The sequence below is a fragment of the Trachurus japonicus genome, chromosome 1, assembly GCF_045865225.1.
Source record: "Trachurus japonicus isolate A0001 chromosome 1, Traja_1.0".
Lineage (NCBI taxonomy): Eukaryota > Metazoa > Chordata > Actinopteri > Carangiformes > Carangidae > Trachurus > Trachurus japonicus.
Window position 1 is genome coordinate 16973528 of NC_140907.1, and position 15025 is coordinate 16988552.

The 15025-nt window shown below is 39.6% G+C and overlaps 3 protein-coding genes across 3 annotated transcripts; 1 reads left to right on the top strand and 2 right to left on the bottom strand.

Moving 5' to 3' along the window:
- The first annotated feature begins 1120 nt into the window (after positions 1 to 1120).
- Positions 1121 to 11943, top strand: gtf2e2 (general transcription factor IIE, polypeptide 2, beta). Its single transcript, XM_085776558.1, has 8 exons — positions 1121 to 1327; positions 2326 to 2480; positions 8672 to 8754; positions 9317 to 9424; positions 9697 to 9879; positions 10016 to 10109; positions 10819 to 10934; positions 11121 to 11943. Exons 2-8 carry the CDS (start codon positions 2327 to 2329, stop codon positions 11238 to 11240), a joined length of 858 nt encoding a protein of 285 aa, XP_085632684.1. The 5' UTR covers positions 1121 to 1327; position 2326; the 3' UTR covers positions 11241 to 11943.
- On the bottom strand, positions 4684 to 7682 carry smim18 (small integral membrane protein 18). Its single transcript, XM_085776582.1, has 2 exons — positions 7545 to 7682; positions 4684 to 5207 (listed from the first exon to the last, which is right to left on the bottom strand). The coding sequence occupies exon 2, from the start codon at positions 5198 to 5200 to the stop codon at positions 4877 to 4879; it is 324 nt and encodes a 107-aa protein (XP_085632708.1). The 5' UTR covers positions 5201 to 5207; positions 7545 to 7682; the 3' UTR covers positions 4684 to 4876.
- Positions 11944 to 12214: 271 nt separating the features above from the next.
- LOC146991680 (dynactin subunit 6-like) lies at positions 12215 to 14729 on the bottom strand. Its single transcript, XM_085776570.1, has 7 exons — positions 14635 to 14729; positions 14373 to 14437; positions 14101 to 14206; positions 13878 to 13963; positions 13740 to 13787; positions 13500 to 13642; positions 12215 to 12542 (listed from the first exon to the last, which is right to left on the bottom strand). Exons 1-7 carry the CDS (start codon positions 14661 to 14663, stop codon positions 12450 to 12452), a joined length of 570 nt encoding a protein of 189 aa, XP_085632696.1. The 5' UTR covers positions 14664 to 14729; the 3' UTR covers positions 12215 to 12449.
- Between the last annotated feature and the right edge of the window lie 296 nt (positions 14730 to 15025).

Consider the following 15025-nt stretch of genomic DNA (forward strand, 5'->3'; position numbering starts at 1 on the left):
ATGCAACTTTAGGGAGTGGATTTTTGTTGTTGTTGTTGTTGAAATGGTGCCAGAGGACACTTTAATTGGTTTTTAAAAGTTTAAAACAACAAATGAACATGAACTTATTTTATCTGTAGAAAGCAGATTTAGTATGGAATAACAGTGCACTGGTGGTTGCTGCATGTAAAACAACAACAACAACAACAACAAACCTTGTGCATCAGCACATAAACATCTTTTTTAACTTGTTCTTTTTGTTTTTCTTTCTTTTCTTCTTTTTTTTATTTTTAAAAATGAGCCGTGAATATTATCATTTGTCCAGGTCATAGTTATCTCAAGGAAATTTAAATCGAATGCAAGTGGACTTGGGTATTTGTCTAGGAAGACGTTTCACCTCTCATCCAAGACATGTTCACATCTGACCACAAGTGAAATTTAAAAAAAAATGCTTTATTAGCCTCTCTGTTAGTAGCCTATGTCTAATTATCAACATTCAGAGTATATTTCACTGTGCTGCTATGATATATTCACTCACGCTACTTCTCCAGACTAAACATTTTAAAACACCTGCCAGCAACGGTGGAATTTTAGAACCTGTTTTGTACAGTCTATGGTTCTTTTTACAGTCTATGGTTAGAACTCATAGAATGGGAAATAAAAGAGAGAGAGATGACCACCAGGTGACGCCCTTCTGCTTTACCGAGTGCAGATCAACAGCATTCATCAAGGTCTAGTGCAGCAATCGAATAAAAAGCTACACACAGCAGTAGGTCTAGTACGGAGGAAATCAAAACAACAATTGCATACATACATTACATCTTGATAGGCTATCTGTTATAAAGAAAACAAAACAAAAATTATGTGCTCACATGTGTGTTTTGTAATTTGTATGATTCTTTTTTCCTAAAAACATTATCATCCCACACAATGGATATAGCATATGTTATCGTAAATATTATATTGTTTATTTGTTTTCTTTTTTTGTTTATCTAATGTATTTCTTTTGTTATATTGTGCTCGTACTGTGTATTTTTGCATGTGTGCCTGTGTTTTCATCTCTCTTTCTTTTAGAGATTGAGCGTTACGTTACGTGATGACGTCTCCAAAGGATGAACTGTCGACAGCCGACAAATCGAACAAGAACCGGAAGCGCGTGAGAAGGAAAATGAGATGTTTTGTGTATGAAGTTAGTTAGCTAACGTTAACTTATATTATCCTTGAAGGGGCCAGATAAAGAAGCTATTTCTTGACGGTTACATTATCCTTCTCGTCTAAACCGTCTGAAATTGCACAGTCCATCGGGACAACCCCGTCGTTTTCTTTGAGAATCGGAACAAAGTGTCAGGTAACGTTCACTTTAGATAACGTTGAAAAAAATCGGAAAGCTAACGGTGATGCTAACGTCAACTGACAAGTGTCCGATGATGTCGTTACGTTTACTAACTTGCGTTTTTATTTAGATATTTGAGGAAGTATAGCAATATTTGATGAAGTAAAGTCACTTTAGCTGGTTTGGAAAGGTTACATTACCAGTAAAAGCAGCAACGCCAGGCTAACCTAAAAATCACACCGACTAGGTAACTTAGTTGTTAATCCAATAAACTAACCAATGTTAACGTTAGCTCCCTTAGCTAATATATTTTGAGGTCTTGTCTTTTTCTCTTAGTTCAATTAAAATAAATCAAAGAGAGACGATTGTCCACACAGCATTTGTATGCCCATACTTTTTATGGGGTCAAATTCAGCTGTGTGGTAAACTTATGTAAACCTCACCTCTAATATCAAATTGATTTGTGCTGTTCCTTTAAATACCTGATTGTCAGTAAGTCATGTCTTCCAGAGGAGCTCATGTCAACATCCAAATCTTTGTTTTTGTTGTAAACTACATTCTATCTGCATAACTGTTGTTTATAATATTATGGTTATTAGTGCTTGTTGTTACAGCTAAAGATGCACGAAACTACAGATTCTGGGTCTGTGTGTAAATAATGAGGCTGTCATGTGTAGAGCTGAGTACACTACCTGAGGGGAACATATTAAATACGCAGGGGGTAGAGATGAGGGTGTCAGCAGGGTCTCTCAAGCATATTGTCACTGTACTAGTCAACCCAGCTGTGGTTACAGTGCAGCAATTTCACCTGCACTGATATGAAAGAGTTTACTTTATTTTTTTACATGGTGAAATTTATTTTTATGCTTTTTTTTTTTTTTATATATATCTGCCATAGCTGCTAGGCTCTGCTTGAGGAGGAGACAAACATCTCAGTATAAAGGAAGCTTTGTTGAATTGTCTTTTGCTGTCTTAATCAAATCGGTGTTGTTTTTGACTCTGTGCTCTGCCAGGATGGACCCGGCTCTGCTGAGGGAGAGGGAGCTGTTCAAGAAAAGAGCTTTGTCCACTCCAGCTGTAGAGAAGAGACCAGCAGCCTCAGACTCTGGATCACACAAGAAGAAGAAGCCCAAAGCTGACAAAGAGAGCTCCTCAGGGTCCAAACATGGTAAGTAAAAGCAGACTGTTTTAAAAATTGTTAACATGCTAACATGCATAAGACAGAAGCCATACTCCATACAACTCCGTATTGTAACGTTCTGTATCTCATAGCGTGGTGAATGTGCAGGTCACAACTTGTCCATGAGAGTGTTTTGGAGTTGTTGGATTGTGTACTTGATGATTTTGATGAGGGAAACCAAGAAATCCCATGAGCCTCCGTAGCAGCTTTGAGAAGCTCGCGGCTCTGCTCCGCCGTTCTAAAAATAGCTTGCACCGACAATTAAAGGCAACAAACCTACTGCTATAGGGATTATGGCAATGGGCCAATTTGCCAAAATGTTGGACTGTCCCTTTACACTGGCTCTGGTGCCCATCACTACTGCACTTTTCACTATCAATAGCAATGCATCAGTCAACATTTAGTGAGTTGATACTATCTTATGCTAACTGGGGCAATGGCGTCACCAATGGCTCCATTTTGTTAGAGTTCCTATTAAACTTTGTTGTTATTTTAAAAGGATAGTTCCCCCAAAATTCAAATTGCACTCATTATCTACCCACCCTCATGTCGACTAAGGGCTGGGAGAAGTTTCAGAGTTATCCGTGGCTTCTCTGAGTTACAGGGGGTCTCGGCGTAGCAGTGCATGTCCATATAACGGTTGCAAATGGATGCCACTTTTCTTCGTAACAAAAAGACACACCGAAAAACATCCAAATACATCCATGATGCTCGTATGTAATGCCCGTCTTGTATTGAAGCCCCGAAATGCGAAATCGTTCCGAAAAAAATTAAATAAGTCTATATTTCAAGCTTGTTTGTAGCTGCGCAAATCGTGCGAGATTTGGACAGACCAGGAAGAGGAGCTTCCGCTACAAACAAGCTTGAAATATAGACTTATTTAATTTTTTTCAGAACAATTTCGCATTTCGGGACTTCAATACAAGACGGACATTACATACGAGCAGCATGGAGGTATTTGGATGTTTTTTGGTGTGTCTTTTTGTTACGAAGAAAAGTGGCATCCATTTGCAACCGTTATATGGATTGGACATGCACTGCTACGCCGAGACCCCCTGTAACTCAGAGAAGGCACGGCGGACTCTGAAACTTCTCCCAGCCCTTAGTCGACATGAGGGTGAGTAGATAATGAGTGCAATTTGAATTCTGGGTGAACTATCCCTTTAAGTTTGAGTAGGTCCTCCAAACAAATAGGGTCTCCTTTGACAGTTAGGGCACTGACTTCAAAACCATAATGATACAGTGCGCACTGCGCAGTAATTCATTAGACCTTGTTACTGTCTGAGTTGAGTCTACATCCCCTGCACACACCCTTATATTCAAAACTTCAGAGTAAAAATTATATGATATTAGGCGTTTGTGATATAAAATTTGACGACATTCTATATAAATTGAGTTACACATGTCAGACTTGAATTTTGAGCTGCAACCTTTCATATTGGTTTTCAGCCTCATAAACTGCTCTCACAGTATAGTTACAGAACAAAGAGAAACCTGCACATACTTTAGTGACAGTTTATTAGGCATTTTGTGGTAAGGCATATGAATTTATACATTGTGCCCGATATGACATGACAGAGTACATCACTGTGCAGCAACCAAGTGTAATTTGTCATCAAATAATATTGCAATGCTTAACATGTTGACAACACTGCCACAGAATGTACTAAAGAACCAAGAAACACAGGCTTTGTCCAAAGCAACAATGACGTCCAGCACAAGCTTGATCAGGTTCTTTGTTTCCTGTCAGGTCCTTTTGAGAAACAACAACAAAAAAATCTGTCTGTGTACAACATTTAAATGTCTCATAGAAACTCATTTGTGCAGTACTTACAGGGCAGATGTCACTGAGAAAAAGGATGTGTTTTTTAAACTCATTGATATTAGTTTTGAGAAGTAGTTTATAATTGTAACATGTTTTGGCCATGCAATGTTATACTCCATAAAACAAAACAGTGCAAAAACAAATCCCACCGTTTTAAGTGTTGTGTGTTTTTGTGGGCCACACCACTGGTAACATTTCTATTCAGGTGTTCTCTCGTTCTCCTGACTATGCCTGGCATATAGTATGGCTTTTCACAGTGTGCCCTCTGTGTCAAGTGGTAGTGAATCTAAATGTGTGAAAAATCCCTTTTAACTGAAATGAAAAGTTAATTAGACTCACTCTAAATCAGTGAAAAACTATCCCTCCTTTTTTTTTTTACACTGTTGTTGCCTCATTTTGTCCCTCCCCACGGTATCCATCAAACTGTGAGTAATTGAACCACTATTACACAGTTTTAGAAGTCCTTTTCTCAGTGCCTCGGGGTCACTGCTGTTACATTGCACAACTTTGCAGTGACATCCGAACTCCTACAATTCCTTTTTCTTCATCATCTCTGCTTCTATACCACCTCAGTGTGGGATTCTGGCTCCTTGCAGATGCTTGTCATAAGCTTGCTGCAGCTTCCTGGCCCCTCCTCTTGTAGCTGGTGATGTGTCTTGCCTTTGGCACAACACCCACAGTCCAGTAGCTCATATAGCACGGCCAAGGCAGCCAGAGACAAGACAGTGAGGATGAAGAGCAGAAGGATGACGAAGCAAGCCACATTCCAGCCGTCGTGGAACGGGTAGACTTCCTGGACCTGCAAGGAGACAAGGGGGAGAGAGACCGCCCCTGGGTGCCATGGGAGATTACTCGGGTGTATAGTGGCAGTGATGTTGGCCATGTTTTTCCTTGGAAACAACAAAAACAGGGAGAAAGACAGATTGTTAATACCTGTGCCTGCGGTTCTGGGTTTCCCTGCTAGGTGGTGACAGCAAATTAGAGAGCAATGGTTGTTTCCATGGTGAGGGAAGGATTTAAGAACTCATCTCTTGGCCATAATATTTAGGATTGTCTCTCTTTTTAATGTGATGTAACAGTTTTATATAATAGAATACGTGTGCGCTGTGCTAGATTTTTAATAGCATTTGCCCCTACAATCAATAAATATATTAAAAAAAACAACTTGCACTGCTAATGTGCTTTTTGAAAAGGACACAGTCTCAGTAGCGACCACAGACAGAATTTGAAGCCCATTTCCTCTCTTCTTTGATGTAAGGTGATGTTAGCCCAACATAGTTATAGAGGATAGCATGTAGTAATGTGATAAATTGCATTGCTAGTATGTACACAGCATAAACTCCAGCCTATGTCTATCAGTACATAGATGATTCTTACTGAAATAAACACACACTGCACACTACACAAGCAAAGCGATGTATTGCTAAAGAGCACAAACCCTACTGAGGCCATCTGCTCAGAACCAAAATAACGCTCAAAATCCTGGTCCACAAAGGATGGGTGCACAGCGTGATGCATCGCCATCTACACTTGGTTTTGCAACTCTTCGTTCACAACACTTGATGCAATGCTGCAGTTACAGTAGGAATTTAAGGAATTAGTAAGTTAAAAGATGTGCTGCTGGGTGCATGTTGTCAGACCACTTGTCTTTCTTCAGCTAGCCTTTCACATTTTCAGCTACGCCTACCATTTAAAATCCTTAGGGAACAGCATGCCCACCCACATACAAGCACGTGCATACATACATGTTTTAAAAGACACCACCCCATACACACATGCACAAACGCAGTCACAGACATCACCTGCTGAGATCGAGGTATCTGACCCAGATTACTTGAGTCGACCACTGAGAAGAGTTGAGGGGAGGGCATGAGTGCTGCTTTTTAAAGTAGACCAATCCTTTTTTTGGTTAATTTCTTCCTTAGATCCTACAACCTCCAATCAGGCCTAACTGTGTGTCAAAGGATACATTTGTGGCTGCTTAGTTTAACTATGTGTGAGTGTATTTTATAGCACTTGGAGAGAGCTAAGTGAATGCTCCTAGTGTGATTGTAATGTAGTTTTTTGTGTTACCTGAGATTGTAACCTGCTGTTGTAGTGGTGTCAGTTTTATCAAGAGATCACACATTTTCACCTCAGAACCCTAAGGGTGCCTAATTAGGTTTTGCACTTCCTCAGCATAATATGTCTGCAGCATTGTGGGAAAGGCACCTTTTAAATGTGAGGTTTGTGAGTGGTTACTTAGGGTTAAGGTTATACTGTATATTTAGCTTCAACACATTACCAACATAGGATTGTTTCTTCAGTCAAGCTGTTCTGGTGTATTTGTTATGTGGCGACAGTGATTGATCAAAACTTTAAGCACAGGTTTGGTTTCACTGACTCTCAATACAGTGTCATACACGTGTGTTTTGTTGTGTAATTGGCTCAGCCTCTGTTCAAATGGAAAATTGCCTTATTTCGTCTTTTCCCGGATGCTGACAAAGTGCTTACTCTGTGACTCTGTGTGATCCACACAGCAGCTGGTATCTCAGCCTAAATGAGCCCCGCCCGGATGAGCTCCTAAAGGTGTTGTAAGGGCTATGATATTGCTCTCTGGCTTACACAGTGGATGTCTCTCACTAAACACACACTTCAACCAGACACACTTACACACCGGTAATACCCCTGCTCGGCTCCACAAAGTGGTCCATCCCTCACTGACTGTTTTTATTTTCAGAGCTGTAGTTTGCACCGTGTCACTGAGCCATTTTCATAAACATAGCCCGACATGATGCACTTGAGTACACACACAGGCATTAACCCACACAGACTTTCTGATGCTTAGTATTCAAGTGCAGACAGACACATCCATGTTTATTTAATCCATTCTGTCTCTGTTTCATTCTGGGACTTAATATTAAAATTGCTATGTAAAGAGCCCATTTTAATTGTTGCAATAGTATAAATTCCTTCTTTTTTTTTTTTTACATAGTTAATAATATAGTGTTTTGCAATTGTAGATTTTCTAACGCATAAGGAAGTAGTTACATTAATAGATTTGCTGCATTAAAGATGTATGATATACCAAGTAAATGCTGGATTACTCACAGAAACATCTCATGCTTATGGCTGCACACTGAGACCCATAACATCCTGCTGCCTGTAGCTTATATCCATCTGATTATAGATGTCTAATATGCTTACGTTATTCCAAGGATGCTCTTCTGAAAAATATGCAGACTCACCTGTGTCTGGCTCAGTCTTGTAGAAGATGCAAGTCAACAGATGCACTCGCCTTTTTTGGGGGGGGGGTGCTCCACCTATCACTCCGTCTTCCACTCTCTCCCTCCTCCGTGTTCACTCCTCGACCTGTTTTCCTCTAGAGCACTCTCATGTAGCCGTTTGCTCTTGCACTCGCTCCCTCCGCCACTCCTTGCAGCCCTTAATGTCTCAGCCGAACGGCACGGGCTTCTCTCCATCATTGGCTCCTCTCTTTTAGCCCTGCCTCTGCACCGTTTGTTGAGCGGCCTGTCACAATTTCACCGTCCTGCCCACAGTGCAGCTCACAGCAACAGAAGCTCCCGCCTACACCATGAATCATTCATGAATCAGTGTCTGTTTTCAGCTTTGATAGGCGAGTGCTGAGTCCAGACCTCAGACAGTCTCCAGAGGGATGAGGGATGAGGGATGAGGGGGGGGGGCTGTATTATGGAACTCCCAACAGAATAGGACCAGCTGGCCGGGTTTCTAACAACTCTTCATCAAATTATGCTCATGTGATGCTTCAGCAATATTTTAGTACATATTTTTGTTGCAGGAATACTAGATGATACTCAATAAGAAATAATAAATGTATCCAACTAACAAGCTGTTTAACCAGAACATGATACAAATTGTCTATTAATAGTACAGCTGAGCTCCATTAGAAACACAGTGGTGACATGTTCCTTCGTCACTATGAACAGATAAAACATGGACACATACGATGAACCTATATGTGTTAAGTCACACCTGGAAAGGTGTCCCCAACAAAAAATGTATTTGTGCCCCGTCTCAAAGAATTGCTGCTTCCGTAACAATGGTGCTGTAGGTGGGACAGTGAGCTCAGAAATATTGTGAGACAAACCCATGGCTTGTGTTTCCTTGAAATAAGAACGCTGTAGTAATTATGCATAGTGACCTCCACTAAATGATGATGATTACTGATTTGATAGCTCCTATACAAGCCAGTTGGGTCCGATAGATTTTTTTTTTTCCCAACAACTTTTCAGCAAAGGTTTTTTCACACAAGTCCATCTAACTGATGTCAGCCTTTATGATAAATAATGTGATGTTTAATCACTTAACCTAAACTGTTCTCCTTTTTCCACAGAGTCGAGTAATGGAAACTTTAACATCAAGACGAGCTCTGGATACAAATTTGGCTGTCTGGCAAAGATAGTCAATTACATGAAAGTAAGTCTCTGTAAACAATTTGTCATTTACACAAAAGGAACTGTCTTTAGTAATTTAGTGGTGATTATATTCATTTCTCAGTATCATGGACGTTGTTCCTTCCAAGTTGATTTTAAGCTCTCACAGCAGCATCCACTTAATTGCTAGATTTTAAGCGTGCCGTCATCCTCGTCAAAGCTCGGTTAAAGCTTGACATGTTGTCTATTGTAACAACTGAGTGAGTCAGATGTGTACAACATTTGGTCCCCAGTCTTTCTTTTGGTTTGCAAACAGCTTGTTTATTGTGCTGTGGCTCTGTGGAGAGGCAGGCAGGCCCTGTCACACTCACTGTGTGACTCACGCTCAACTTGACAGCTTTTCCTTGAATGTGTGCCTTTTGGTGCCATCTGTTGAATAGTTAAAAATCTTGTTCAATGCCCTGACATTTGGACGAGAGGCACAAAATCACTGTAGACATTAGGCTAAAGTGCTATTAGAGGTGTACGATTAAGAAGCGCTAAAGGGGATTTTATGCTGTTGTTGACTAATTAAATCCATGTGCTTCTCTGTCTTTAAATCCCAGACAAGGCATCAGAACGGTGACACACACTTCCTGACCTTAGAGGAGATCCTGGATGAGACCAAACTTCTTGACATCAGCATGAAACAGAAACAGTGGCTCATGACTGAGGTGTGTTGTGTTTCTTTAGTATTATTCAACATTTTATTTATCATCAACAGTGCAATTGTCTACACCATCAAACTGACCTATTTTACACAAGAAAAAAATAATACTTGAGTTCCCTCTGTCACCCGTGGGCTGGTGTGTAAGCCACTAGCAACAACTTTTCTATAACAACATCCTGTATGTTGCACAGCAGGGAAGTCACTGAGTGATCATGCAGATAACACATGTCACAACATTCTGTCTCATACTTCTGTGCATCTCCGTACCATTATTAGGCCTTGGTTAGCAACCCAAAAATTGATGTACGGGATGGGACATATGGCTTCAAGCCCAAGTACAACCTCAAGGACAAGAAAGCCTTACTAAGGCTGCTGGACAAACACGACCAGCTGGGCCTGGGAGGAGTGCTGCTGGACGATGTAGAGGAGGGGCTGCCAAATTCAGCCAAGGCTATTAAGGTAACATGATAAATATAATTTAAGTTTATACATGCCTATGCAAAGATGTTGCCTAATACACACTGTTCATTGCAGTCTCACATTCGATCAGTGCGGTAAATAAAAAGTGAATGAGCTCTCGTGTGATCGTTCGCAGGCTTTGGGGGATCAGATCATCTTTGTGACGAGACCAGACAAGAAAAAGATCTTGTTCTACAATGACAAACACTGCCAGTTTGCGGTAGATGAAGGTGAGAATGAGTCAGCTTCGTCTATCTTGTGATGCAGCTCACTCTTTCTGTTTCGGTCCCTGTCTTGGCTGTCCGTTACTGATTCCCTGGATTTAATGGTTGTGGCTGCTGTATGTTTTGATTATCAGTTAATTGCATCAATCATCAAATCATCATATAAAAGACAAATTGGTAGACTTTGGACCTTAAGCTTCTGACAGAAGATTTGTGTTGAGTTGTTGTTAAGTTTTATGAATGAAAGATATCTGTAACTGCTGCTCAGAGAAGATAAGCATTGTTTTCAACTTTTTTAAAGTAGTTGATATAAAGAAAACTTGAAACCAGCTTTACTCCAATTTAACAAACTTATCTTATATTAACAAAACTAATAAGAGGGTTGCAGCCTACTTTACATCAAGCAGTCATCAGTATGCCCTATCATAACAGAGTTATAACTATAACAAGCTGACTGATGTCAAAATCCAGGTTGTAGTTCTAACTCCAAAATCCAGACTTTTCTCAAAGCACTGATCAATCTTAGCTAACACACACACACACACACAAATCCATAGCTGTGAATGGCATTCAAGGTGATTTTAAAAAGAGAATGAGGATATATCCCAAGAATTCAGCATTCATAATAGTTTTGTGTCACATTCATTTACCAAGCACATGCCCGGCTCTTTGGTCACGTCATGTCTGTTTCAAACACTTTCACTCTAAATTTTAGAATTCCAGAAACTCTGGAGGAGCGTTCCGGTTGATTCCATGGATGAAGAGAAGATTGAGGAGTACCTGAAGAAACAAGGCATCACCTCCATGCAGGAGACAGGACCAAAGAAAGTGGTCAGTGTCTTTAGGTCTCCAGTGTTTGATTTTTGCTTCAACTTTTAATTTAATTTAACATGGCTTTGTTTATTTCCCTCAAGAAGTAAAAGCTTCAAGGTTTTAAACATGATACTGATACATTAGTTCTCAGTTAATCATGCATCACCATAATCAGTGCTGATTGTGTGTCTGTGCTCCCTGCAGTTACCGGTTCAAAAGAGGAAGAAGCAAGGTGGGCAGAGGAAGAGACACTTCAAGACTCACAACAACCATTTGGCAGGTGTACTGGAGGATTATTCAGATGGCGTTCCTGTAAAGAAGTGAAATCCCTTCCCATCACTGCTACATGCCCTCAGAGGAGTGATGTAGAATCTGTAAATCATTAATGGCTGTAGATGGAGACTCTGGCCACACTACAATACAAAGACTTTTCATGGGTGTCTGTTATGTCAAACAAACACGCTTCTTTTCCTTTCTTTGAACTCCTTTGAGTGATCAGTGATCTCGTATGAGTGAATACAATCTGAGCTGTGGAATTCTTTTCAGTTTGTTTATTGATGATTTATTGATGACTGACGGACACTGGAGGAAAAGGGTACTGAGACCATTAAGGGCAGTGAATGCTTTTACAAAGACTATCATCCTTTAAGAGGGCACAGCAGCCAGATCAACTGTAAATGAGTTGAAGTGTGTAAATACTCTTTTCTCCCTTTCGTTTGGTTTATTACAAAGAGGAGTGTGTGAGGGTACGTGCGTGTGGAAGGTTTGATTTGAGAGGACGGCAGCCCTCATCTAATGGCAACCTTCCATCCTTTTATTAGAAATTGCAGAGGACATGTTTGTGTTGTGCAGTGCATCACATTGACGTATCTCATCCAGCACGAACCAACGTGGACATCATTTCTTTTTCCCATCATTGTGAAATTTTCAGAAGTATTTAAATTCTTTTACTTCACAGCACCATGATGACATAATGGTTTAAAATACTAGATTTTTTTTGTTATTTTAATAAATGACACTGTTACAGGATAACGCCTTGTTGCATTGCTTGATTTAGATGTTCTGCAGTGAAAGTGGTTCTTTTATACCGGCCAGCTACCATGGCATTTTAATAGACAAAAATAGTTGGACAAAATTCAAACGTTGCTATTTTACTCCCATTTCAAAAATGTTGGATTTGCAGTGAAAACATTCCGGGAATCCAAATGTGATCTTATTGCAATATTAGAACCTTGTGATGAAATCAGAAGTTATCACTAATTTAATTTCAAAAACTAGTCCACGGTACAAACCATCAGTATTTTTGAGGTTATTTAATTAATCATAGAAAAGCAGTACATCAGCACAGTGCAGAAAGATCAAATGCTCAATCATCTGTTGCTGTTAAGAGTAGCAAATATTAATCAGTGAGAAAAATTACTGATGAAGCAAGGTTTTATATAATTATATACATTCATGCTTTCCTTCAACAAGACCTACTTACATTAGTTAGCGAACCATTACTAATAAACTTAGAAACTATAAAGCTAAATTTTAGCTAGTAGTGTGGCCTGCTTTGACTGTTTTCTTTAAATGGTGATAGTTCGGCAAAATCTTCATCAGAAAGTCAAGCTGAAGAGTCTGGGGCTGAAAAGACAAGAAAACATGAAGAAATAATGAGAACAAATATGTAAAGTGATGCTATTTACCGTATGCTGCTTTCAGCTTTATACATTGGGTGAGTAGAGTTTGGGTTAGGAAAATGACCAATGGGAATTTAAAAACATGTGGTGCAAGAACATTAACTAGAACATCATGGTGCCAAGATTCACCCTGATTTTTTTTATCTACATGTATGGAAAAACATTGTTATCAGCTAAGTGAAAACATTAAGTTTTTATTGCATATGTTTTTAAGGTAGGAGAGGACTGTAAAAACATAGGGCCTCACATGCTTTATCATAAATTTTGGCTTTTGTGGTGTACGCAGTTTGCAGAGTGTGCTTTTGGATACAGCATGGTAAGAGACACAACGGATGAGGAAAGACTGGTGAGTAGCTTGGTCATATTAACATAATAAAAGTATAAACATGCACAGAATGTTAAGGAAGTATAGTTTAGAAAAGGGAACTTTGTGCTCATCCATTAGCTTATACTTTGGATTTGAAGTAACAATTTGTGTAAAAATGCATTCAGTGTGGTATGAATATGAACAATTTGACATATAAGAGCTAAATCGGACTGGGTCATTTAAAAGGTGAACTGCTAGGTTATTTATCTAGTAGGACAGACTGCTGTTGTTATCAGCCAGGAAATAATACTATTTCATCCAGTAGTATGTTTATTGGGTAATGTGACACTAGAAAGAAAGTAAGTGACCAGAATAAGTTAATGTTAATTGCATGTTTATAATTATAAGATGTGGATGCACCAGCACTAGAACCCATACGATTACAATGCAATTTACTTAAATGTCATCAAAAGTTTCACCATTACAGACCTAAATAAATACCTCTCAGGCGATAGCCATATAGTATGCAGTATAGTAGTATAGTATCCATATAGTATATAGTAAAAAACACCAGCCTAACCGCGGTGTCCATACCTGTGGTCTCTCTGTCTGAACCCGTCTCATGCACCCGGAGCCATAGATGACCGTGTTTTCAGGGATGACCTCACACGTGTTGACCTGACAGAAGGCTCCAATGATGCAGCCACTGGTGAGGATCACATTCCTACCAACGTCAGCTAGAAAGACACATATCCAATAGTAACTTAGAAACACTCCTTCTCTGCAGATGCAGCTCTCACCTCTCTTCACATGTACTAAAAGCAAACATCCCACCTTTTGATTCTATGACATTGTTGTCCCCAATCTTCAGGGCTTGTGATACTGTAAATTGTCTGTTAAGGCAAAATGGTGGTTTTGGTTGTTGAGTATCAGATTAGTAAAACATGGAATCACTTGTTTTGAAAAGGATACCACAGCCAACTTCAAATACATTGTTGATGCCGATGGTCATTGTCTTTGGTTCCACTTCAGAATCTGGTGTGATGTTTTCTGGGTAACTGCAGAGTATAACAAATAGGATTGTAGCTATTATGAGACAGGTAAGGCTCAGATTATGAAATTCACAGGTTATTTGCCAGGGTGGGCAAGACAGTGGTAACCAGTATGTTAATAAAATACAGGGTAACTTAAATACCTATTGATAATCAGGGCTTGCTCCTCGATCAAATTGCCTTCTCCAATCACTATGGGTCCTGCTTCGGCAATGATACGAGCCTTTGGATGGACCACTGTTCTGGGACCTGAGGCAGCAGAGAGAGTATAATAGGTATCATTGGCACGCAACTACACATTTAGCAAAGTAAATAAATCGCAGAACTCTGATCCGCTTACAGGTAATAAAAAAATTAAATGAACCTTCACTCAGCTCTGTTTACTATGCACTGGGTGAAAAGCAACAACTCTTACCGATGGTGACATCTCCTCTGATTTCACTTTCAACACAAACCACTGCTCCAGCGGCTATCTTGACACTGTAAAATAAGAGAAACACAAAGACAAGTCTATGTTAGCTAACACTGTTAGCTAGCCACTTCGGCAACGTTAAGCCGTCCAAACCAGCAACGTGGCATTTGTTTTTACTGTGTCTACTTGGTCATGTTTTTAAACACTATTATTATTTAACGACACGATTAAACGTCATTTTGTAGTTAATATTTGTTATTATTACCTTTTCTGGGCGTTTTGTTTGTCTGCCATTGTAATAGCTAAACTCCGATGGGGAGGCTCCGGACGATTCACTCGATTATCGATTTAGAATCCTTTCCATTGCAGCATATGCGCATGCGTCATCCTGCAATTTAAAAGGAGATGGGTTTTGTGACTTCTGTGCTTTAGGACACTGAGCAGTTCTGTTCATTTGAAAACTTACATAGTCTCAATTTATTATTTATATACGCTTTTAAATATAAATGTGAGCTAGATAAATTAATATAGTATAGTGTAGTTGAAAAAAAAGACGTTGCCATAGCAACAATATCTCTATCTCATATGAGTAGTTTGTGTGAGTAATGTGAGTACATGCGCGATTTCACAGCTGTCGCCACGATTGTGTGTAGTGC